The 26,598-nt window shown below is 44.4% G+C and overlaps 1 protein-coding gene across 1 annotated transcript in view; it reads left to right on the top strand.

Moving 5' to 3' along the window:
- LOC107110527 (vascular non-inflammatory molecule 3-like) overlaps positions 1-26,264 on the top strand; it is a 32,972-nt gene extending 6,708 nt beyond the window's left edge. Inside the window, exons 3-7 of the mRNA XM_015411318.1 lie at positions 12,437-12,629; positions 16,338-16,635; positions 20,746-21,119; positions 21,930-22,100; positions 25,710-26,264. Coding sequence (XP_015266804.1) covers positions 12,437-12,629; positions 16,338-16,635; positions 20,746-21,119; positions 21,930-22,100; positions 25,710-25,829 — 1,156 coding nt within the window. The 3' untranslated portion in view covers positions 25,830-26,264. The remainder of the gene's footprint in view (positions 1-12,436; positions 12,630-16,337; positions 16,636-20,745; positions 21,120-21,929; positions 22,101-25,709) is intronic.
- The last annotated feature ends 334 nt before the right edge of the window (positions 26,265-26,598 follow it).

Here is a 26,598-nt window from a genome sequence, read left to right as displayed (position 1 = left end):
GGGGTGTTCTCGATCAATTAGTAACTGCTACTCCCTCTTCTCAACCAATCAGAAATATCTGACATCAGGGGTGTTCTCGATCAATTAGTAACTGCTACTCCCTCTTCTCAACCAATCAGAAATATCTGACATCAGGGGTGTTCTCGATCAATTAGTAACTGCTACTCCCTCTTCTCAACCAATCAGAAATATCTGACATCAGGGGTGTTCTCGATCAATTAGTAACTGCTACTCCCTCTTCTCAACCAATCAGAAATATCTGACATCAGGGGTGTTCTCGATCAATTAGTAACTGCTACTCCCTCTTCTCAACCAATCAGAAATATCTGACATCAGGGGTGTTTTCGATCAATCAATTAATAACTAAGGCCTTCCCATGTGACAGTATCCTCCCCTTTGTGTCAGGTCGTCCTAATTGTCCAAACATTCTATTTACTTTCAAATATAGTTTTCCCGTCATTCATATTTGTTCTAGATGATCATTGACAGAATTCCCAAAAGTCCCCTCTATCTTGTCCCCATTTATCCAGGTTACTGTGATCTTAAACATGTGCCTTTATGTGTAACCTCAATTGATCATACTCATCTAATTTCCCGGCAATTCAGCTATCTCTAGAAAAGCTCATCCTGGGAAGTCCCTATATCTCCATTCTATGTGTACAGTGAATATATATCCTGTGTCTAAGCTTAGCTTGTCATAAAACAACTAATGGACATCTTATAATTAGATGAGAATGAATGTTCAGTGCTAAATGAGATTGATTAATGATTAAGTAAAAGTGAGTCTGCTCCGCTATGCCAACTTACTCATTACACACCCCTCCCATCTCCTGTGTCAATAGACAGTCAACAGACAGAATATTTACTCTTGACCAAAAATTGTACTTTGACATTGCAATCCCTCAGTGGCCAAACGCAAACAGAGAAAAATCAATATCCACTGCAAATAGACAGAAATGAACCAAAGTCTGATTTGAAAGTTTTACATCTCATGTCCTGTTAGAATCAGGCCTGTGTTTAAGCGGCTCTGACAATGGGGTCTTTGAGGGGCTTCTGCAGATGTCTACAATGGTACTGCCGCAGCAGTAATCCAGTCCACTGTAATCCCCGCAGTGAAAATCAAATCGAGCATGTGCCCGGCCTGGTGTGTGGGGGTTGATACAAATTGGGAGAGTCCCAGTGCCACCATAGACGAAACCAGGTCCGTAGCCTGGCTGGAGGCAGCATCATTGGCATGGACGTTGAAGGCACCCAAGACCAAAAGCCTAGGGTGCTCCAGTGCCCAGCCTGATATGGCCTCCAGCAGGGATGGCAGGCTACTGGCTGATACGTTAGGCAGTCAGTATACTAGCCAGATAGCGAAACTCTGCTTGGTCCCCAGCACCAGGCCGACACACTACATGCCCGCGATCTCCAGTGAGGGGAGTGCCCTGAAGGAGTAAGCCCCCCGAATGAACATCGCCACTCCTCTCCCTGCCACTTAGTCTGTGATTGGTGTAGGACTGAGAACCTGGGTGGGGCAAGTTGGGTAAGAGCTATAGTCTCCCCATCCCGCACCCAGGTCTCGGTCATACACGCCAGGTCCACTTCTTGTTCCGTGATGAACTCCCGAAGGACTGTCATCTTATTATTGATGGACCTGGCATTACACAACACCAATGATGGAGAGGGGTTCCTCATCTTAGCCCCACTGCTGACCTCCCTCGGGATGGATCGTAGGCTGGAAGGGCATTGAGCCATTCTTTTTCTCTGCGCCCTTCCCTTGATCTTCTGCCTAGACCCACCTCTAAACTTTCCCCTCCCCAAGAGCACCGGAATCTGCTACTCCAGCATTGCTGCACCCGCCAGTCTTTGCCGTGGCCACAGACGACTGGTACTAGCTGAACAGGACAATTCCTCCACCCAGAGCTGAATGCAGAAGTGTCAAATCATCTAACTCCTTGCTCTACCCAACCATCTTACTCCCTATGGTACAAAATGTAAACCTAATGGCTCTCTAATGTACATTATATAAACTAACTACTCTGCCATAAAATACAGTTACCAGGAAAACCACAATCCCACAGCCTCCAAAACGAAGCCTTCCTGGAAGCAGTTACTAACAACATTTAACTATCCTAACCATTCACAGAATGGTTACTAAACAGTTTAATATCTCACCTAACTCTTCCATAAATAATTTCAACAATTCTAAAACCTGGCAATCACACAAATTCAAACAACCTCTGTCATAATGAGTTGTGCCAGAGGTCGATTCGGGGGGGATCACGGGGGATCGCAGTTCCCCCGGGTGAGGTGCAGGGGGGCAAGGCACATGATGAAGCCCCGCCCCCTTCTTCCGGCCGCCCCCTGCTTCCAGCCTCATTCTGTTGCAGAAGGAGGAAGAAGCAGGAGGGTAAGTTGGCGTCCTTCCCCTCTGCCTGGCTGAGGCCACTCCACGTGGCCTCCGCAAGGACTCCCAGCCCCATCCAGGAGCTTCCCCGAGGTAGCTGTGTTAGTCTGTTGATGCAAAATAGTCCAAGAGTTCAAATAGCACCTTTAAGACTAACCTTTAAGACTAAGACTGAGTGGTGGGGGTGGCCTTATGACACACTTCTGGTGATGTCAGGGGGGGTGGCATATGCTAATGAGTTATGCTAATGAGTTCCCCTAGCTCTTTTTCTACGAAACGACCCCTGAATTGTGCTAATGAGTTATGCTAATAAGCTCCTGCACCTCTTTTTCTGTGAAATGACCCCTGGTTAGACCTTCTTCTAAATAATTGTACTTTGTATCAGACTGCAAATTTATAACATCAGTATATGACGGATAATGAGTTCTAAGAATACTATCATTAATTCTACCAAGTTGGAGTCCAGTGGCACCTTTAAGACCAACAAAGTTTTATTCAAGGTATAAGCTTTCCTGTGCACGCACACTTCTTCAGATGTACCCGGGGTTGAACTTGATTGGTCTTGGGGGTGCCACTGGACTCAAGCTTTGTTCTCACACATCTGTTTGTTAGCTCTTGCATTTGTGTGCTAATTTGCTGCCATTCAGTGATCTTACTGGCCACTGTGGTCCAATCTCCGCTTTCCTAATGCGTCTTGGCTCTGACTGGCCCTTCCTGACAGCTGCCTCCCCTCTCTCTCCCTGTATGTAGGGCTTGAGGAACTTCTGTTCCACTGTATTTATTTATTTATTAAATTTATGAATTGCCCGATCCCTATATGGACAAGGGCTCTGGGTGATGTATAACAGAAGTTAAAACACATCAGACAAGAAAAGTTAAAATTAATAAGTAACATTTTTTACATTCTTTAAAAAAATCTCAGATGGTGTTACTAATCTGTATTTAAGCCCATTCTGGACTGTGTTACTGCCTCGTAGGCGGGGTAAAGAGGAGGCTGAAATGGGAGAGATTGTAGAAGAGGGAGGAGGGTGCCAGCTGGGATGGAAAACCGTTGACTGCCCTCAACCAAAAGACTGGCCTAGCTGTGGACGCGTGCATTGCACCCGAAAGCTCACACCCTGAATAAAACTTTGTTGGTCTTAAAGGTGCCACTGGACTCAAACTTTGTTCTGCTGCTTCAGACCACCCACCTGGATCTTCAGTTACAGCTGCTAGTTCTACCAGTTACTGCAATAAGCAATAAATGTATTTGCCGAGCTGCGGTGGCTCAAGTGGTTAAGACGCTGAACTGCAGGCTGTGGAAGTTCGGTAGTTCAGCAGTTCGAGATCCGAGTGGGCTGCATGACGGAGTGAGCTCCCGTCTCTAGTTTCAGCTCCTGCCAACCTAGCAGTTTAAAAGCAAGAAATTGCAAGTAGATAGATAGGTAACACTTCAGTGGGAAGGTAACAGCGTTCCGTGCACCTTGGTGTTTAGTCATGCCGGCCACATGACCACGGAAACATCTTCGGACAGCGCTGGCTCTTCGGCTTTGAAACGGAGATGTGCACCGCAACCCTAGAGTCGGATTTGACTGGCTTTTGAGCAAGGGAACCTTTACCCTTACCTGTCAGTAGATGGCAGTATAAGGACAACTTTTCTACATGCAGTGACTTGATTGCCCTAATTTATAGTGCTTGGGTGACCTTTAAAACTCAGTTATTGGTAAAAACCCAATAGTTATATTTTGTATGTTTTGACCTAGCCCTATTTAGGACTCTTTTTTTTTTCCCCTGGGGGAACGTGCTGGAATGGAGTTCCGGAACCTCCTTGACAAAATTCTTTTAAAAATGTTTAAAGGCCCATGAGTTTTCAGTATACAGATTGAAAACTTCATTTCCCCCATGAGGGTGCCGGCACCTCTTTTTCGAAAAAGAAAAAAGCCCTGGCCCTATAAATATACTGTTACTAAAAATAAGCCATTATAAAAGGTGTCAGAGATGGTTGCTTAAATAAATGTTATATAAATGGGCCAATATCCACCAAATTTAGTTTTCTTGAGGGGTCTTTGCGAGTTGATTTGCTGGATCTGTTGAAACCAGGCTTTAATGCAAATCGATGTAGGTACATAAGTACAAAACTGGTTTTGTTGACATTTTCAGATAAATTGGACTTCAGCTGCCTGTGTGCACAACTGCTGACTGGGTTTCATTAGCAATCATTGGGATGCCAGCCTCCAGGTGAGACCTGGGGATCCCCCAGAATTACAGCTTATCTCCTACAGAGATCAGTTCCCCTGGAGAAAACAGATGCTTTGGAAGGGGGACTCTGTGGCACTGTACCTCACTGAGGTCCCTGTCCTCCCCAGGCTCCATCCCCAAATCTCCAGGAGTTTTGCAACTTGGATCTGGCAACCTTAAATCAGTTAAGTAAGACGAAGAGCTGATCCTTAATTCAGCAAGCTGTACTTTCCGGTGTGATGCAATAGAAGGTCAATATGGTCAGAAGGAGAGGATGGAGGAGAGATAGGGTTCCAAGTCCCCGCTGTATGTACAACGGGGAACTCCAGCGCTGCTCCGGGAGTGCGCATGTGCGCAAAGCACGCGTGCGTCACAACCATATCACCCAGAAGTGACACAACCACGTCAGGCACGTGGGGGCGGGGCCACAATCATCTGGGGGAAAACCATAGTTTTCCCTCGGATGACCGTGGCCCCGCCCCCAACATGCCCGACGTGACTGCGTCACTTCCGGGTGACGTGCAGACGCTGGGCACGTCGTGTGCTTTGGGGGTGGGGTTCCCCCTGGGGCCCGATCCACCGGCGGCGGGTAATGGGCCTCTGGGGCGGGGGTTTCCCCACCCCTCAGGGGGACTTGGCAAGCTTAAGGAGAGATTACTAATGATTTGCAAAGACAAGTGAGGAAAGGATAGGATATCCTGTCACTATGCCCCCACCTCTAGGCTGGGAGCAGGATATTCTATGCTTAAAGTATACTTTATGATAGGGAGGAGGGCTGAGGATATCTAGAATCGATGTATTTGTGTCCCTTCTCCAAAGTACAAAGGGCTAGAGTACAACATAAATATGTCATTTTAAAGTCACAAATACTATAAACTACGAACATATCATCTACAACTGCCTGTTTCTGAAGTTCCTTTGCAATAAAACAGCTACTTTGAGGTCCCTGACTGAGTGTCCTGGAAGGCTGAAGTGTTCTCCGACAGGTTTCTCAGCACTCTGAATAGAACCTCTTGGCATCAGAACCAGTGTTTGGATTGGGCATCGCTGTGTGTCACCTTGCAGGGCACAGTCGCCAGAGTGTGGGGATGTGTCATTTGGGGGTGGTCCAAAGAGTGTTTTGTGGGTACAGCCCAGCCCCAGTGTCTGTCTGCCTGTGTGATTGTCCTGGGGGCACCGCACTTTGGAGCAGCTGGCACAAGAACCTTGCTTTGGACCAGGACACAACATATGTCCCCTCGAAGGGGAGAGTCTGCTGAATATAGGGGTGTATGAAGTCTGGGGGCCCAAACCTTATTTTGGGTGCAGAGGGCACTTCCTTATTCAGATCTCCTTTGAGATAGAAGCTTGTGGTGTCAGAACCACAAGAACTGTGCTTTGGATCAGGACACAGCACATGTCCCCTCGAAGGAGAGAGTCCACTGATCATGGGGGTGTATGAAGTATGGGGATCCAAACTAGGCTTGCCAAGTTCCCACGGGGGGCGGGGAAACCCCCGCCCCAGAGGCCCGTTCCCCGCTACCAGCGGATCGGGCCCTGGGGGGAACCCCACCCCGATGTGCGTGTCACCCGGAAGACCACGCCGGGCACACTGGGGGCGGGGCCATGGTCATCCGAGGGAAAACTCTATGGTTTTCCCTTGGATGGTCGTGGCCCCGCCCCCAGCATGCCTGGCAGCGTCACATCACTTCTGGGTGATGTGCGCGCGGTGGGCGCACACTTCGCATGTGCGCGCGCGCGCTCCAGACACCGGATGGGAGTCCCCTGCTCCGGAGGAATTTACACTTGGCAACCCTAATCCAAACCTTATTTTGGGTTGTAAAGGGCAACCAGTTCTCCTTAGAAATCGAGGCCTCTTGGAGGCACTCCAAATAGAAGCTTGTGGTGCTAGAGCTAGTGTCTGGACCAGGCAGTGCTGTATGTCTCCAGAGCATGGTCATTTGGGGTGGTCCAAAGATTTTAGGGGCATGCAGCCCGGCTGCAGTGTCTGCCTGTGTGATTGTCCTAGAGGCACCACACTTTGGAGCAGCTGGCACAAGAGCCACAGTTTGGACCAGGAAACAGGATATATCTTCTTGAAGGGGAGAGTCCTGTGAACCTGGGGGTATATGATATGTGGAGGTCTAGACCTTATTTTGGGGTTCAGAGCTTTCCAACTCTCCTATGGATGATTTCACAAATAAGTCACGAATAAGGAATGAATAAGGAACTGCAAATAAGGAACCAACTTCAGCCTCCTGGTCACATTCAACTTTTTGAGGCTTCAGCTGGTGTCCGGTGACTCGAAACTTATCGTGTGAAAGCAATGCCAACCAGTGAGAGATGGTGGGAGTGCTCTGGTCTGAGGCAAGCATCTCCACTACAGGAATTATGCATGATGAGTCTAAGGGTACTTTTTTGCACAAAACATAGCAAAAGATTTGGTATTTAACTGATGATGGTTTCCTTACAACAGATTCAGGGGCATCAAGGTATAGCTCACATAAACTTGCTCTCTGAAGATCCGACAGCAGGTGAAGCTGCACTTCCATATACATGTGTAATTCAAAAGGTGATACAGAAATCAACTGTAGGTATGATTGGCCTGTTTTATAAACAAGATGTTATTCAGCATCCTGTTTCCCCTGTATGTTGATACAGTACTGGATAATGTCGCAATCTGTCCATCCATCAAGATTCCCGTCACTAGAAATTTTTTGCAGTACTGAAGAATTCTTTATGTCATTGTGTTTGTCAGCAATTAATGCATCAGGGTCATAACAACTGATGAGCTTAACCCTCATATGACTTAGCTTGTATTGGAATATAACTCACTTGCTATCCTTCCCCAAATAGAAGTGGTCTTCCGATATCCCTCTTTATTTATTCGATTTATACTTGCCCTCCCTGCAAAATCAGGCTCAGGGCGGCTTTTTGCAGCAAAGGATACTGTTGTAAAAATGCAGTTTTGATGATGTCCTCAAAGGCACTACCGTCCTTTCTGGCTTTCCAAGGCATTTCCATGAACCAGTGATGATGTCACAATAATGTAAAGAACCAACCCACATATATGAAAACGTACATTCACAACTCTCCTGAAATATGTCAGAAAAAGTAATCCTACCTAAAACAGCCACTGTGGGTTATGTTTAGTAAGTTTTTTCAGGCCCCGAAGTATCCCATGGACATTTGTACCGGTCAGATGTGACCTAGTCCCCAATCACTGAGCAATCCCACACACACACTGCCCACAGTAGCACCTTTGAGATCAGTTTGGTCTTGGGAATCTGAACTTTCAACTGTCAAAGCTCCATCCGTTCAGACCGAATTTGAATGGAAATTTTATCCAGATAAAAGGATGCGAAGGCTGTTTAGAGGAAATAAGTCAGAATGCAAAGCTACAATGGGCTTTCTAAGTAGCTTGATTGGAACATTAGCATCTATGGTGAGATAAGAATCCATCAAGCCCTGATATATGCATCCTTGTGAACTTGGGAATGAATTCAAGTTCAGCAATCTCAGTTTGTTATCAGTAATTGCAGTTTCTCTGAGGAGTGTTAATTCTCATTCAGCAAGTGAATGGCCTTCACCCTAAGGGCTGCCTGTGTGATTGTCCAGCTGGAACTTCATTGGGAGTGGTTCCGGAGGCACCCCCCCAAAAAAAAAAACTCGTGGCGCCAGAACCAGTGCTTGGACCAGGCTTTGTTGTATGTCTCCTTGCAGGGGACAGTCCCCAGAGTGTGAGCTCCCTCTAAGCTGTAGAATCTTGTGAGCAAAAATTCCACTTTGTGAGTGTAGTTGATGTTGTTAGGTCCAATGACTGAGTTGTCTGGGTGTACATGGCAGCAAAGTTGGCATCTGGTACCAGTGTCCATGTTCAAATTAGATGTTGCATTGAAAACAATTCAACGCATCATCAGTGACTTACAGCCTCTACTGGATAAAGACAGTTCTCTTTCACAAGTACTGGGGGACATACCTTTTCTTGCGCACAGACAGTCCCCCAATCTCAAGCAACTCCTCACCCACAATAATGCAATGTTGCTCATCTTCCAACATTGTGTATGCCATTAAATGTCAACAGTGCCCTTCAGTTCTCTACATAGGACAAACAGGTAAAACCCTACACCAAAGGATAAATGGATGCAAATCTGACATAAAAAATCACAAGACTAAGAAACCTTTAGGAGGTTTCTCCTCCTCAGGACACTCAGTTGGGGCCTCAAAGTAGCTGTTTTATTGCAAAGGAATTTCGGAAAGAGACAGGAAATTGAGATTGCTGAATTACAAGTTATTACAACACTCAGAACAATGGAACCCTCAGAACTTAACAGAGATATTGGCTTCTTATCTCACTACACATGCTAAATCACTCAGTCCTAACTTATACCCAGAAATCAAACTTTTTTGGTCTTAAAGTTATCACTGAACTCAAACTTAGTTCTCACATATGTTGTTTAATTATTATTTGTATACCAACTTACGGCTATTTACATGCCTTACCTAATGTGTTATTCCAATCTTAGCTGTATTTATTGCTCCATTACTTAGGCATCTTGACTCTAATTAGCTCTTCCTGGCAACTAACCCCATATGCAGTATTTGAGGAAATCTGTTTCTATGAATCTGAAGGAATGCACATACTAAGTCAGTTCTCATTTGTACCCAGAACTGAACTTTTTTTTGTCTTGTAGGTGCCACTGGACTCAAACCTCTTTCCCACATCTGTTTGTTAAGTCTTGTATTTGTATGCTAATTTACTACCATTCGCAGATCTTTTTTACATCCAATCTCAGCTATAATCACCCAGTACTTACACATCTTGACTCTAAATGGTCCTCCCTGACAACAGCACCCCCATAAGAAATGGTTGAAGAGGTTCTTTCCACTGTATCTGGTGACGTGTGCTTGCACATGAAAGCTTATACTGTGGATAAAACTTTTGTTGGTCTTAAAGGTGCCCCCTGGACTCAAACTTTGCTCTGCTGCTTCAGACCAACACGGCTACCCCACCTGAATCTGAAATATAAATAGGTATGGGTTGGGAATACAGAAACAATGCAACTTTTTGAGTTATATAGAACTCTTCATTTTTCATTCAGACTGAAATGTTTAGTGTCTAGTGTTGGACTACCTCACATGGTTGATTTGAGGATAAATGAAGTAAGGGAAAATCACCCTCTTGAACTCTTTCCTGGGAGAGTGGAATGAAAATGAACTAACTAGATGAATACATTCATTAGAATGAGTTACGATTTTTTCCCCCTCCACTGCTCAAAATCTGCCTCATGTATTCTTAAAATACACCTTTGAGTGATGATAACTTTCAGATTATATTTTCACCAGTTTGTGCGAGTTGGCAGTTAATGTGCCCATCCTTACCTGGCATTTCTGTCAGAAGCTGAATAGGAAAGTGAATAACCCAAGCTGCTCTTGTTGCAACTTTCACTCCACAAAGTTAGTTTGCCCAGTTGCATCAACATGCTTAGGGTCTTGGTGGGATGCTTGTGGGGGGACAACATCCTGTGAGAAAATTAAAAAGCAAAATAATGCCGCATCTATTTACAGGAAGTTCTGACTGTAGAGTTTCTGTCAATTCCAAGAGCTACTCAGAAGTGACAAGGATAGCTCTAGGAATCACCATAGATTACCAGAAACTCTATGCTTAGAGCCAGTTTGGTGTAGTGGTTAAGTGCGCGGACTCTAATCTGGGAGAACTGGGTTTGATTCCCCACTCCTCCACTTGCACCTGCTGATGTGACCTTGGGCTAGTCACAAGCTCTGGCACAGCTGTTATTGAAAAAGTGCAGTTTGTGTCAGAGTTCTCTCAGCCCCACCCACCTCACAGAGTGTCTGTTGTGGGGAGGGGAAGGGAAAGGAGTTTGTAAGCCGCTCTGAGACTCCAGGTGAAGGGCGGGGTATAAATCCAATCTCTTCTTCTCCTTTTCTTCTTCTACGGCAGGAGATGTCCAGGTAATAGTGCCCTCCCTTTGGCTCCAGTACCCACCCACTGATCAGGTGAGCATTGGCAACAAAGGCCTCAATTACCTGGAAGTCTCCTGTCATAAACAGGCAAATGGGAACCCAATTGGGGCCATAGCTCTCAGTTCTATCACAGTGCTGGTTTTTGCTGCACACTAACATTCTGTACAGGTGTATGCCTTGCCTTTGTGATCCAGCTGCTGCAAACTAAGAATTAGATGATCCCAGAGGCAGAGTGAATTCACATATGAATATATGCACATGTACCATATATTCAAATAAAGTATTCTGCGTGAAATGTGTATGGAGGTGTGAGAACCTGGTGTAAGTGCTGGTGTTGAACTTTTAAAATCCTATATGGTTTGGAACCAGCATACTTTAAGGACTGCTTACTCCCATATGAACCTACCTGACCACTGAGATCATATTCTTTGGGTGCCCTTGACATCTGAGGCTAGATGAGTGGCAATCTGAGAAAAGGCCTTCTTCATCGTGGCATCAAAATCATGGAACTCCCATTCCCCAGGGATACTCATCTGTCACCTTCTATCACTGTTTTCTACCAGCAGGTAAAGATTTTTTTGTTTCCTCTAGGATGCCCTAAGTGAACCCTTCTTCCTCCCTTATGTTTTAATTATTATTCCCGTGGCTTTAATTAAGTCTTTTAGTTTTTGTTTAAATTGGTCCTTTTTAAATTATTAGCTACCTTGGTGGTTCTGATGGAGCAGAGAAGTGGGATATAAATTCTGTAAATAAATCAGACTGATCTGTTACCTTGTCACATGAAGAGCCTGATGGGTAGAGCTTCCAAGGGTGAACTGTTATATAGCACAACTTTGTTGTTGCTTCGGCAGGGAGGGCGGGATATAAATCCAATAAATGAATAAATAAAATAAACATTTTTTTAAGAAAACTTTTTCTCTGGTCATTTTGAAGAGAGTTTTCCATCCACCAAAACTAAAGCCATGATTATTTATGTATTAGCCAATGCTTTTCAGCTTAGTCATACTGTATTTCTTACTCTGTGTGACCAGCCTTGAAAGAAATGTCTCCTATCAGACCTGTCTTTGTATATTCTCCTTTAATCAATTACATTCTGAATTCTAACATTCATAAAATGTCATAGTTCCACTATCTCCCCTGCCCCCTGCCAGGAAATTTCATTGACAATTATTGCTGGGTCTGGAAAACCGCCTACAAGGAGCTCTGATGGTTAACCCTCCTGGCTATCCCCTGAGGCCTCAGCTCAGGGCAAGAGAGGATTTTCTGTACCCATGTCCTCCTCCTCACCCTTCTGCTCTCTTAACTCAGTATCTCTAGGTGGGCTGGAGAAACAGGCAGGTGAGTCCTCCTCAGTCTCTTGAAGGTTTAAATAGCCACTTACAGACCTTCCATCCTCTCCCCTTGCTCATCTATTGAAGGACAGCTACACTTTCCAGGTTTGCCCTCTGAAGGTCTGGCAAGTGGCCCAATGTGGCTTCCATCCAGACAGCTGTGAGAGAAACAGCCTGTTGCTAGGGCAATGGGCCCATCCAGGGCTCTTTTTTTGGAAAGAGAGGTGTCATAACTCTCAAGAGGGAAATGTAGTTTTCAATCTGTATACTGAAAACTCATGAACTTTTAAACATTTTAAAAAAATGTTTGTTGAAGAGGTTCCGGATCTCCTGGGCCCATTCATCTCTTTGGCATGGCTGGCAGCCATGTTTGGTGTGCCTCTGGGTTTTGCTCCAGGTTGGGGGCCATTTCTTGATGGGCCAAGCAAACAGCTTTCCCAGTGCTCCTCCAAGCCCCGTCGAAGGCCTGAGACTTTATGGGTACCAAACCCATGACACTGTTTAACACCAATTATTTTCCTCTATGTGTTAGATTTGGATCAAGTGAAGTGCAAGAAAGACTCAGCTGCATGGCAAGAAACTACTCTATCTATGTGGTTGCAAATATGGGGGACAAGAAGTCATGCAATTCGACTGATCCAAAGTGCCCCAAGGATGGTCATTATCAATACAACACAGACGTTGTCTATGATCCAGAAGGCAAATTTTTGGCACGTTACCACAAGGTAAAAATAAACTGGTTGGTTTGGTAACTGGGTCCTCTGAACAAACACGGGAAGTAATATAAATTCATATCATTACTATGCTTATTTTTATTTTCAAAATTTGTAAAGGTGGCTAACACTTAAAACAAAACATAAAAACATATAAGAACAATTAAAACCAAAATGTAAATACATATTAAAAAGCACACAAAAGAGTAATCAGGATGAAAGGTTAAGGGAGTAGGCCATCCTTCAGGTATGCTATTAGTGCTGGTCCCAAGCCATGTAGGTCTTTAAAAGTCAACACCAGCACCTTGAATTGGGCTTGGAGACAAATTGGGAGCCAGTGTAGACAGGCCAAAACTAGAGTGCTATGGTCCTTATACCAATGGATTATTGATAATGTTTCAATCCAACAGGTTAAGGAATGTACATATCTCGGGATAGTTTTCCCATATAATTTAAGTTCGTCCTCTCATCAAAAACCATGCTGAAGAAAGCAGGACCATGTACTGAAGGTACCCTAGACATTTATAGGTACCATGGAGAATAATATATACCTGAGACAATTAAAGTTTTCAATATAAAAATTGTCCCTATCTTGCTTTTCGGGGCAGCCATCAAGATCCAATCAGTCAAAGAATCCTCAGACCTCCTCTACTTTGCTTCCTTTGGCCAACACACCAAAATGTGTAGCTGGAGAGTCTCTATGAGCAGAATTGGGTCAACATCTTTGAAGGCTAGAGCTTGGCAAATGGCCTTCAGTTTGTACCTTAAAGTGCTCTATAGTAACTCTGGATACCTATCTTTATTAAAAGCAGATTTTCATAAATCCTCTTGTCCCAAGATTCTCAACTCAAATCTTTCTTTTATCCAACTAAACATTGACAGTATTCAGGGCCTGGAACCTATACCAAGAAGAATATCCAAGTCCTATATCAAGAAGAATATCCAAACCCTGACCTGGATAGTCCAGGGAAGCCCAATCTCATCAGGTCTTGGAAGCTAAGCAGGGTTGACTCTGGCAAGTACTTTGATGGGAGACCTCCATGGAATACCAGCAGTTGGGAGGCGGGGACAGGCCTTATTCAGACACCTCTTTGAATATCCTCCAGGACCCCAGTAGGGGTCAGTCACCAGAGATCGCCATAACTTCCAGGTGCACACACACTCACATGCACACCCACACACACGCGCATATATGAAAAAATTTTAAAAACCAAAAAAGTGAAGAAAAATATCCAAGAAAGGCATTACTTGAGCACATGGTCTTGTCCCCTCAGGGTTTGCTCTTCAATTTTTTGGTATTCTTCCACCTAAACACGGCCTTCCTATGTTTTTTGTCTAACTATCCCAAATTATTTTAGAACTTATTATCTTGATTGAATGCACAGCCGACTTCACTTATGAAGGGAAATATTTCTTACTTAGACTGCCTTTGTGATTGTTCTCAGAGATGTACTTTAATACATATTTTATTGGAGTGTCCTTTTTATATTAGCCTTAGAAATAGGTTTATAACACATTACTTAGATAATTTTTCATCTTTGTCTAGTTTTACTCCTTTTATCTGACAAATTCCCTAACCATACTGTTGCCCAAGGGTGCTACCTTACTGCCATACTATAGCCCAAGGGTGCTGCCAACAGTGGGGCACCCCACTTCCAACCTGAACCAGGGACTCACAAAATCAGGCTAAAGAGGACACTCTTGACTTGTGCCAAGGCTCTTCAAAAAGGATTTCAATCTCAGGTTGCACAATTGTGGCACCCTCAGGGCAATCTCCAGTCTCCTCCTCCACTTGGCAGAGGTATGCATACAGAATGAATGAGTTCCACCAGGAAAAGTATCTGCATTTTCAAAGCCATTCAGTGGCCATCTGGCGAACCTTTCTCTACGAATCCCCATATGATCACCTTTGTGTGACACCTATGCCTATGTGGAAATCTTTTGTCTCAACATCTGTCCTTCCTGCCTCTTCCCTCAGGATATCGAAATAAACTAATCAAACATTAAAATTATTAATGATCCTTCCTAACACACATCAGGGACCCATTTCCCCCTTTTTTCTAAGCCTGGGAACCCATTCAACCTATCCTGGGAGGACCAACAATGGTCATTAGACTCATCAAGTTCGGGCCCAGGAGACTGCCTCCAGAATTCCTATAAAAATAGAGAGCATACCTCACCTCGGTGTGCACTCTGAGGGTGCCTATTATTGAGTACGCCCCCAAAGTCTCTTCTGTTGGCCTCCTTCTCCGTAGTGTGGAATGCTGGCCATTTGCACTATCCTCTTCACTGATATCTGCACATCTGGACAGGTAGTATAACCCCTATAACTGCTCCTAAGCATTCCTGTCATCACCTCTTTATTTCTTAGTTCTGGATTGTGTGCTTATTCTTGACTGCTTAGTGTGACTGTAATCAGGGATATTCTTTAATAAAACTATTTGGTTACTCTTTAAATCTGGAGTCTTCCTACTGAACTGTTTTTTTTGTTGTTCAGTCGCACAGTCGAGTCCGACTCTTCGTGACCCCATGCACCAGATCATGCCAGGCCTTCTGGTCTTCTGCCGTCCTCTGAAGTTTGCTCAACTTCATGTTCATTGCATCTATGACACTGTCTAACCATCTCATCCTTTGCCGTCCCCGTCTTCAATCTTTCCCAGCATCAAGGTCTTCTCCAGTGAGTGCTCCCTTCTCATTTGGTGGCCAAAGTATTTGAGCTTCAGTTTCATTATCTGGCCTTCCAGGGAACAGTCAGGGTTGATTTCTTTTAGGATTGACTGATTTGATCTTCTTGCAGTCCAAGGGACTCTCAAGAGTCTTCTCCAGCACCATAGTTCAAAAGAATCTATTCTTCGGCGCTCGGCCTTCCTTATAGTCCAACTCTTGCAGCCATACATGACTACTGGGACCTTGGTGTATATAGATGTGTGATCCTTTGTACTCTTCTGGCCTCCCCTGTCTCATAGCTAAATTCCCCCAACAATGAGACAGGCCACTTGTGGTAACAATACCCTTGCTGTTTCAAGATTTTTCCATTGGTTTAGTGTCCAGTCCAGATGATGCTACTTAACCAGAAGGGGTTTTGACTGCTCAAGACTTTTAGTCAAGGAGCTTTAATCAGATTAAAGGAAAAGTAACCCCACAACTCAAGCCAAGATGCACTACAATGGCATACAAAGTCCTGCATGAGAGGGCATTTTAACTAGAGGAGGAGCATCTGTGCATTGCTTAGTGGCATGTAACTGCCTCCTCACTGAACGAAGCAAGGAAGTCCTAATGGGCAGAGGAGCACTATCTGTCCTAATGGGCAGAGGAGCACTATCATCACTGGAGGATACAAGAACTGACAGTGGTAATCAGTTGCTGCTTTCACAGCTTTGTAAAGAAAAGCTAGTACACATAGTATTCTGCCAAAAATACCATGAGTCATGGTATTGAGTCCAGTGCGCCCTCTAAGCTGTGGAGTCTTGTGAGCAGAAATTCTACTTCATGAGCTACTGCCATTAAAGTTGTGAGTGAGCAATTTGGCTACAGCATAAATTAGTTTGCTCTGGAGCCATCCTTCCTGAGCTAAGACAGAAATGTGTGAGCTGCAGGCTAAAAACCTGTGAGCTGGCTCACACTAACTCAGCTTAGAGGGAACTTTGATTGAGTCTGATTTTCTTTCCCATCACCATTGAGCAATTTTCTACTAAGAATATTTCTTTGTCTTTTGAACAGTACAACCTTTTTGAGTGGGAAACGCCCTACTTTGATTTCGCCAAGGAACCACAGTTTGTCAACTTCAACACCTCCTTTGGGAGATTTGGCATTATCACTTGTGCTGATATACTTAATTTCCGTGAACCTGCTGTATCACTTGTTGAAAACTTCAAGGTGGACACAATCCTCTTCCCAACTGCTTGGACAAATGGTCTCCCACTGTTGTCTGCTGTTCAGTTCCACTCAGCTTGGGCTATGGGAATGCGTGTAAATCTTCTTTCGGCGAATATACGCAAACCTTCCTTGGATCTTACTGGTAATCACAACCTTAAGTTAAACCTCTAGGCTAAGGTCTATATCTGCCAATGCTAACATGAGAATGGGGAGCAGTGAGATGACACATTCGTTAATTGCTGGTGAAAAAATATGGATTTATAGGGTTGTTTTTTTAAAAATTCACTCTTGTAAAAAAAAACCCAAACCCCTCTATCTATTTGTATTAACAATCCAAGACAAACTATTTACTTAATTCATCCTCTTCAGTCTGTCACCTGTATGACAAGACTTTGAGACAAATGACATTGTAACAAGATTTTGAGCCTTGTTTGTACTGCTTGTGGGCTTACATGGATTTTAATGCAAGAGCGAAAGCAAGAGAGAACCAGCTTTAAACCAATTTACACTCCAAACAACAGCACTAGAAGAGTTTTTGTCTTATATAACAAAATGCATGAAATAGTGAATTTTGTCAAAGCAAATGAGTGAGTTGCTTAAAATAAAATAAAGATTAAAAAATACACTAATTTGGCAGGACAAGATGTTGATTATCACGTTGAGAACAGAAGACAGGGAAAATAGCCGAAGTACAAAATACAATGGCTGTTGTTAACATATAATGTTAATTAACAATTACATGCTAGATATGGGACAGAAAGCTGTAATGATATGTGGCCCTTGTTTAATGGGATAATAACTGGGCTAATATCCCACCTAAGGAACAGTGAAACTGAAGGCATTGGACCAAGAGCGTGAAGCTATAGGATCCAATGGTTAAAAGAACAAGAGTGACAAAGAGAAAACAGACAAGGGATATGATACTTCTAATATACAAAAAGAGATAAAGGTGTGAAGTTGGTTTCAGATGGTAGCCGTGTTGGTCTACAGTAGAACAGTTAGAATCCAGTCCAGTAGCACCTTAGAGACCAAAAAGATTTCAGGGGATATGAGCTTTCAAGAGTTAAAGCTCCCTTTGTCAGGTGTGAAGCTGATATGTATAATGGAATAAGAAAGTAGGTAAATATAAGGATGCTGTCCCAAAGTAATTGTAACCTGTTTTGATCCCCCAAACATTGGTCCTTTCCTTGCCCCAAGGCAACTGGTACCAACTAGATATGACTGATAAAATGTTCAGCACTCTCACAAAACCACAGCTCCCGTGATTCCTTCAGAGTTATCATTGCTGTTAAACTATTAAAAATCAATGTCTAAAACAGGTGTACCTTAAGGGAGCTATAGGCTAGATTACTGCAGTTGTGACCTTACCATAAAAAAAATTATTCTTGTCACAGGCAGTGACCATTGATGTTACCAAGCTAAAGGTGTGGTCCTAGATTCATATGTTCTATAGGTAGGAGAAATGAGGATGAGGAAGGTGTAATGATGTGGGATTTTCATATGCAACACCACTGTTGTTGCTAGTGTGGAAACTTTCTTTCTCAGCAGAATGTGATTTAAGCCTACTGCCCGTGAGTCATCTGGAGCTGTTTTACCATAAGCACTTCTTGTGGTAGCTACGCTTGTGATTAGTTTTGTCAGGAGGGAAAGCTAGTAGACAGATGGTGCTCATTTTCTTTAGAAGCTTGGACAGATTTTTTGTGTCCTGCTCTTCTTGGAAAAACATTTTTAGCTATGTAACAAATTTCTGTTTAAAGTTGGTGGGCAGGAGGAAGGTCTTGCCCAAATTCAATTGCGTTTCATGGAGAGCTTGGTTCTTCCATGTTAGAAGCTGACACTAGTTGCTACGTGATACTGTTTGGATCATTTCAGATTCTATAAAATGCCTTTGCCAGCATCCAGTGCCAAATCACTTGACTGTAATCCTGGGAGACTCCCTTGTAAATATATCCTACGACTCAGTTTACTTTTGAAGATGATAAGGGAAGGGCACAAACTGGCTCATGAAGCTTTGTCTGTGATGAATTTTGGCTGGTTCATGGTTCGCAGCCCAGCCATGAACCTCCATGAACTTTTAAGGCAGTTTGTGGAGGTTCGTGGGGAGTAAAAAGCAGGGGTTTAAATCCCTGCTCTTTCCTCCCCGTGAAAGCCACTGAAACTCCCAGCCACTCAGCTGTTTAGATCACAAACAGCTGAGCCATGGAGGCAGACTGCTCCCATGGCTCAGCTCTTTGGGGCTGTAAACAACTGAGCCTGCTCCTGTCTTAGCTTTTTAAAGGGGCTTTCTTGGGCAGCCAGTCCCCGGGGCTTGCTGCCCAAGAAAGTCCCTTTAAACAGCTGAGTCATGTGGAGCAAACTGCTCAGCTTGGCTCAGCTATAAAGGGGCTTTCTTGAGTCCAGCTCCAAGCCATTTAAACCACTGCTTTCTGTTCTCCATAGCTTTCCACGGGGAGCAGAAAGCACTTGTTAACCTGCATCATTTCCAGGCTAAACTCATGTTGTGAGAGAGATCTTTTGAATCTTACTCTGGGAATAACAATTCCAGGAAAAGAGAGAGCTTGGACACCAGGTTATACCATTTCATGGGATTTTATTAATACATAAATTCTGACACGTATTTTCTCTTTTAATCATATTAAGAACTTCCAGAATATACCCCAACATAGAAAAATACTGAAAGCATATAGCTTAGCTCAACCTAAATTAACCCTGCCTAGAATGAAACAGTAGCTTTTCTTTAAGCAACATAAAGCAACATAGAGCAATGCCAGCAAATAGAATTAACCCTCCCCCCATGTTTTGCTTGTTTCCCTCCCTGTTCCCGCTTGCTTGCGGCTCAGCCGCTTGCAGTACACATTGCTTGGAAGACCGTGGGAGCCAGCTCTGCCAGACGGCTTTATCTGTCTGGCCTTGTGAGGAAGGGAGGGCTTGCATTCCACCTCGGGTGTGAATCTTCCTGCTCTCATGAGACCCTGCGAGTCTTCTGCTCATTATGTAATCTCCCGCTGGGAGAATTCCCGCCCGCGCGCTCGGAGTTCATTTGCTTAGCCATTTGTCTCATCCTGCTATATGTAGGGATGTTTCCGCCCCATAGTCATTCCTAACAATAATCCTGTGGATATGGTACCAGTTTTGTACTCTAATAAAGTATAACGCTTCTTAGGAAACGTGTGTGGAGAGTTACTTGCTGTGGAACCTGAATGTAACAATCTAACCTGTCCTTCCGGAAGGGGTAGTGATACATATTCAAAGTAAGTTACTTGCTGTGGAACCTGACAGTAACAATCTACCCAGTCCTTGCGGAAGGGGTAGTGATACATTTTCAAAGGTTGCCCAAGTGATACATATTCAAAGTATGCCCAAAGATGACTTGGTAGGAAAAGGCCTTATTTCCAAGGGGTCTTCCTTCAAATGAGTACCTGAAAGATAGGAAATGAGGAAAATTAAGCTATTATAATGGCCATGAGGTCCCTGTCCTCTGTCCATCTCCTAGGTTACTTATTAAAATCTTAAGGTGTTTTAGAAACATGCAAAACTTCAGTCTCAAACCACCACCTATATCACTGTCTTGTCAGTGATTTCATCATGTTTACACAGCTAAAGAGTGTCTGAGTTTCCTCATTCTGGGAGATCAGCCAGTATTTATATTGTTTCTTGCCAGTTAAGTTTTGACATGCCAGCAGAACATTTCACTTGTCTCTTTAGGACTACCTTCAGAGAAATAGCTTTTAGAGAAAATGGCTTTTCATTGGTTCAGGCCTTCTCTAGTCTGCTTTCTGCTCTCCACAGCTTTCCGTGGGGATCAGAAATCAGAAATTAAATGGTTCAGAGCTATTTAAATCCTTGCTTTCTGCACCATGTGAAAAGTGGTGGGGAGCAGAAAGCAGGGGTCATGAACAGTGCTCCCTCTAAGCTGTTGAGTCTTGTAAGCAAAAATTCTCTTAAAGTTGTGAGCGAGCGATTTGGCTGCTGCATGAATCAGTTTGCTCTGGAGCCATCCTTCCTGAGCTAAGACAAAAACCTGTGAGATGGAGGCTAAAAAACGGTGAGCTAGCTCACACTAACTCAGCTTAGAGGGAACAAATGAACCCATACAAAAAGTTTCAATTTGCGAACCAGCCTCCCATTTCCTATAGGTTTGTGGTTCAGATCATGGTTCAGCCATAAAATATGAACTGAACTGCAAAAATGTGGTTTGTGCCCACCCCTAAACCAGATTTGATTCCAATTTATTTCTGTCTCTTATCTACAGGAAGTGGTATCTTTACACCTAATGGTGCCAAGAAATATTACTTTGATATGGAAACTCAGGAAGGTTGTCTCCTCATTGCAGAAGTTGATGCACGCCCCCGACAGTCCCCCATGTATCCTCCCTCTGTTAACTGGAGCTTGTATGCTTCAAATCCTGAGCACTTCTTTTCACAGGCTGAAGTATTTACTGGAACCATTTATTTTGATAATTTCACCTTCACTGAACTTTCTCAAGAAGCAGGAAATCATACCGTTTGCCAGAAAGGCCTCTGTTGCCACTTGAGCTACAAGATGACAGAAAAATGCAATGATGAAGTTTATGCATTTGGGGCTTTTGATGGGCTTCATGTGATTGAAGGAGAATATTATTTGCAGGTAAATAATTTAATGGGATGTAATGGGTAAGCATGAGATGGAAGGTGGCATGGTGTATAGCCCAAACTCATTAATTTCGGAAGCTAACCAGGGTTGGTTCTTGGATGGGAGACCACCAAGGAAAACTCTGCAAATCACCTCAAATTCTCACCTTGAAAGGGATTGCCATAAGTTGGTTGTGTCTTGACGGCATGTAGAGACATAATGGACAAGCATTACTTTACAAATGAATAATGCTGTATCTGCTATCCCTATCTGTGACAAATAGGAAGGTATTGTCTCCTGGGCATTTTCTGAAATCCTATAGCACCTTATGATTTGTTATAGAATTACCTGTACAGACAGGTATGATACCTTTCATAGGACATGTCTAATTTTGTTAAGTCACTGCTTAAAGGAGATAAATAAAATTTTAGCTCCCTAATATTATCTGAAGAATAAAGGTGATGCTGAAATGGCCTGTTTAGTTCAATTTAATATATATATGGAATTTACATAGTACAAAAAGGAGTAACCCCTGTGGCTCCTGACTGAGGCAGCAAAATATTCTTATAGAAATAATAGTCTGTTGTTTCCTTAAACATATTTAAAACTGGCACATAAAATCCAACAGTTATCTGATAATAATAGGATCTGATTAAATCTTAACACAAGTGATGTTTGTAAAAAAAAAAATGTACCATTCCAAAGTCCACTGGCACCTACAGAACTGGTATGGCAAGCATTTTTGCCATGCCATGTAAATTAGACTGTATTTCTTATTTTTAAAGATGTACTAAATATTCCCTTTCCCTATTTTTTCCTCTATAGATATGCACACTACTGAAGTGTAACACCACAGACTTGAAATCCTGTGGGCAGGAAGTGGATACCGCTCGTACCAAATTTGACTATTTTTCTCTCAGTGGCACGTTTAATACTAGTTATGTGTTTCCAGAAGTATTGCTGACAGGAACTCAGCTGGCCACAGGAGAATTTGAGGTAAGAGAAGAAGTAAAACTAGTTCACACTTCAGTGGAGGATCGTTATTAAATTACATGCATAGGTACAAAACCAGGATTGTTTCAGTTATCTGTTTCTTTGTACTTAGTGCTAAGTGTCTTAGAAAGCCTCTTGCTGTACTGGGGTATGATCTCTAGTAGCTTCTATTGAGACCATAGAGGTAGGTTGAGCGTACTGCACTCAGCTGCCCTGCATTTGAGAAATGGGTTGTCGGTCATGATTGCTAGCAAACAAGCTGTGGTTATGCACATCATTAGAATAATCCTGTGTTTTGAGTATGACACTACTTTTTTTGGTAATATATTTTATCTATAAATCTAATTCCCAACTGTGACCCCCTAAGTGCAGATACTTATTTCCGCAGATAGGGTGTACATGGAGGGTAAAGAGATTTTTCTGCACACTTGGGTAACCTCCTGGGTTTGCAGGAAAATCTGAAAAGTTCTTTAAAAATATATTGGGGGTTTAATACATTATTTAAAAAGTTAAAAAAATACATTGGGGGTTCCCCCCCACAAACATTAAAAACATTGTCTGTGCAGGCTCATACAAAACACTTTGAAAGTCCCTGTGGTGGAGGATGCTGCTGTGATGGCAGGCTTGTCCTGTTTGGAGCTGGGCCAGACAAGCCGCTGAAAGTCTTGGTGGGCCTGCCTGAAGCAGCTCTGGGCGAGCCAGCAAGGAAGGGGATAGGGTCGCCAGGTTGTATTTTCCCCTCAACGGGAGGGATTTGAGAGGCATGCCAGGAGGGAGAGGGGCCACCACCACCACGATGACATCACACAAAGTGCTGTTATCATGTCAGGGATGCTGTGCCATGTGTGCATGTCCCCCCTTTCCTCCAACCATTTAAAGGGAACATTCCCTTTAAATGGTTGGGGGAAAGTAGGGACCATCGGTGCCTGCCCTGAAAGCCTTTGCTGCATGCAGGGCAGGCACAAGCGGGCGCTGCTTGTGCCTGCCTTGTGAGCCACAAGATCGCCACTTGCAGGGCAAGCGCAAAGGGCTTCAAAAGAGGGGTGCCATTTTCACCTGCCCTGCAAGCCACCAGATTGCCGCTTGCACGGTATGTGTGAGCAGCTCCCACTCATTTGAAGAAGGAGCCACTTGCACTTGCCCTGCTAGTTGTGATCTTGCCCCTTGTAGGGCAGGCATGGGCAGCCCCTGCTTCAAAAGAGCAGGTGCCACTCTCACTTCCCCTGGAAGCCCTGAGCCACTGACAACTTTTGGGCATGCAGCCTGCCTCTTCCCAACAGCATCTCTTTAAACGCTGTTGGGAAGAGGTGGGGGGGTGCAGGCATGTGCTGCCACCCCTCTTCTTTCCTCTGCAAGATTTATAGGGCCAGCTGGAGGGCCCTTTAAATCTTGTAGCAGGGGATTGCCAGGTGGTCACTCTTGGGGGTGGGGCTTCCCCCCACCAACCAGTTGGCTGGGGGTGGAAAGGAGTCCCCCCCCCAAATCGGGAAACCTCCACAGGACCGGGGAATCTGGCAACTCTAGGAGGGGAGGAAAGCTCAGATGACTCACCCAGAGAAAGTGAGAGGCATAGAAGTAGGGGGAGAGGGGAGGAAAGAATGGTGGAGGGAATGCCCCCTCCACACAAGTTGTAAATTATGGGCAAGATGATAGAGAGGACAGTGGCGGTTAGCTTCAGGGCTTTTTGGATGACACTTCCATCTTAGATCCCTTCCAGTCCGGTTTTCGTCCAGGCCATGGGATGGAGACAGCAATGGTCACCCTCACAGATGACCTCTGGAGGCACTTGGATTGAGACGGATCAGTGGTGCTGTTGTTGTTTGAACTGTCAGCAGTGTTCGACATGGTCGACCATCAGCTACTGATCCACTGCCTCGCCAATGTTGGTACCCAGGGGCTGGCCTTGCAGTGGCTTGCCTCCTTCCTCTAAAGTTGGGAACAAAGGGTGACACTAGGGGAACAGCTATCCCAGAGGCACCCACTGGATTCAGGTGTGCCTCAAGGGGCAGTGCTGTCCCCGATGCTTTTCAACATCTATATGCGCCCCCTTGCCCAGATTGCCCGGAGGCATGAACTGGGTTGTCACCAGTATGCAGATGACACCCAGCTCTATCTGTTGTTGGGCGGTCAGTTCGACTCCAAACCAGAAGAGCTGGACCGGGCATTAGAAGCTGTGGCTGGTTGGCTTAGGCTGAGCTGGCTGAAACTGAATCCGATGAAGACGGAGGTCCTGTGCCTGGGTCAGAGCAGACCGGGGTTAGGGATCCCATTCCTGACCTTTGATGGGGCACCACTGGTGCCAGCACTGGAGGTTAGGAGTTTGGGAGTGCTCCTGGATGCCTCCTTAACTATGGAGGCCCAGGTAGCAGCCACTGCCAAATCAGCCTTTTACCACTTTCGGCTGATCAGGCAGTTGGTTCCCTTCCTCGAATGCGATGACCTGGCGACAGTGGTCCACGCAATGGTCACCTCAAGATTAGACTACTGTAATGCTCTCTACATGGGGCTGCCCTTGTCTCAAATCCAAAAGCTGCAGCTGGTGCAAAATGCCGTGGCCAGGCTTCTGATAGGGCTCTCTAGATGGGAGCACATACAGCCTGTGCTGAAGGTGTTGCACTGGCTGCCGATAGCATACCGGATTAATTTCACGGTGCTGGTTCTTACCTTTAAAGCCGTATATAGTCAGGGACCTACATTTCCCCATATGTCCCCCAGAGAGCACTGCAGTCAGGGGCTCAGAACCAGCTGGCCCTCTCGCGTCTTAAGAAGGTTAGAATGTTGACGACCAGGACCAGGGCTTTCTTGGTGGCAGCCCCAACCTGGTGGAATGAGCTCCCGGAGGAGATCAAGGCCCTGCGGGACCTTTTACAGTTCCACAGGGCCTGTAAAACAGAGCTGTTCCACCAGGCTTTTGGGAGCCGCCACCACCACCAATGTAGAACATTGGATGGTGGAATGGGATAGGGCCCTGGATTCCGGAAACTGCCACCAACAGCCTAAAGAACAGCAAGTTCTGCAAGGACAACCAAAACGAACACTGTGAGCTGACAACTCTGAATGATGGCTGCTACCGTTTATGGACAACAAGGATTACCAATGATTACTAGCACTTTATTATGGTTTTAGAATTGTTTAAATCATAATTTATGCTTTTAATGTAATTATCTGTTTTCTGTAAGCTGCCCTGAGCCGGCTCTGACTGGGCCGGTGGGGTAAAAATTCAAATAAAAATAAATTAAATAAATAAATATAAAGGTGCAAATGGAATGTCATGCATATTTGAGATAGCTGAGTTGGCTGCTTGGCAGGGAGAAAGATAAGTAGCAGTTGATTTCAAGCCATTGAACTTGCATGGATATATGAAACTTCTTTATTCTGAGTCTGGCATTGGTCCATCTAGGGTGTTGTTGTCTACTTTGACTGGCAGGAAGTTACCAGGGTCTCAGGTAAAGAGAGGTCTTCTTCTAGTTGCTGTCCCTGAAAACTGCCAGGGGTTATATCTCAGAGTATGGCCTTGTCCTGGGGAGATCCACGGGGACTCATTGTTGTCTTTATTTTCATAAAAATCTGCTTCCACATGTACAATTTTCACGTGATTTTTCTGTTTCCCAGGTATTGACTGATGGACGTCTGACAAGTAAACACAGCCTGTCGAAGCCAGTCTTATCTGTGGCTCTTTTTGGGAGGTGGTATGAAAAGGACCCTCCACATCCACAAAGTGCTTCTCCATGAGACAATCCTGTGTTACTTTACTCCCCTTTCACATTATCAGCATTCTGTCACTTGAATTCATCATTATGTCTCCAGTTTCTGACTTCTGAGAGGACTGTATGCCAGAAGCCGTAAAGAACAGTGTCTTTATTCCATTGTCAGACAAACTAGATTTGTTGTCAAAACACTTCTCAATTATGAAATTTGATCAATGGAACACTTAGGGTCTATCCACAGAGCCATTTCTCACTGCTACAGCTCACAAGGCACTTCCATGTGTCCCTGTGCACATGTGTCCCTACAATGTTCCATGTGTCCCTACAATCTTCAGACAGCCATCTGTTGGCTATCCTACCACTATGCAACCACTAAGGCCGGAGCCCAGGCCCTTTCCATTGTGGCTCCTGCTGTATAGAATGGGCTCACTGAAGAGGAAAGGGGAGCCCCATCATTGGAGGTCTTCAGAAGGCTCTACAAGGCCTGCCTTTTTGTCAGGGCTTTTGAGGGGGCTTGAATGGGCAGGCATCTTTTAAGAGGGGGCATTTAGGGTTATTTTTGGTTTTAACTGGAAATGTTTTTTAACTATTGTTTCAAGTGGATAGCCGTGTTGATCTGAAGTGATAGAACAAAGTTTGAGTCCAGTGGCACCTTTAAGACCAACAAAGTTTAATTCTGGGTATAAACTTTCATGTGCAGGCACACTTCACCTTCTTTAACTACTGTTGTAAGCAGGGCCTTTTTTTAAAAAAAAAGAGGTGCTAGAACTCTCAAGAGGGAAATAAAGTTTTCA

This window comes from Gekko japonicus, unplaced genomic scaffold (genome assembly GCF_001447785.1).
Source record: "Gekko japonicus isolate JY-2015 unplaced genomic scaffold, Gekko_japonicus_V1.1 scaffold2263, whole genome shotgun sequence".
Taxonomy (NCBI): Eukaryota; Metazoa; Chordata; class Lepidosauria; order Squamata; family Gekkonidae; genus Gekko; species Gekko japonicus.
Note: the sequence above shows the minus strand (reverse complement) of the source record. Positions and strands in the feature narration are given on the sequence as shown.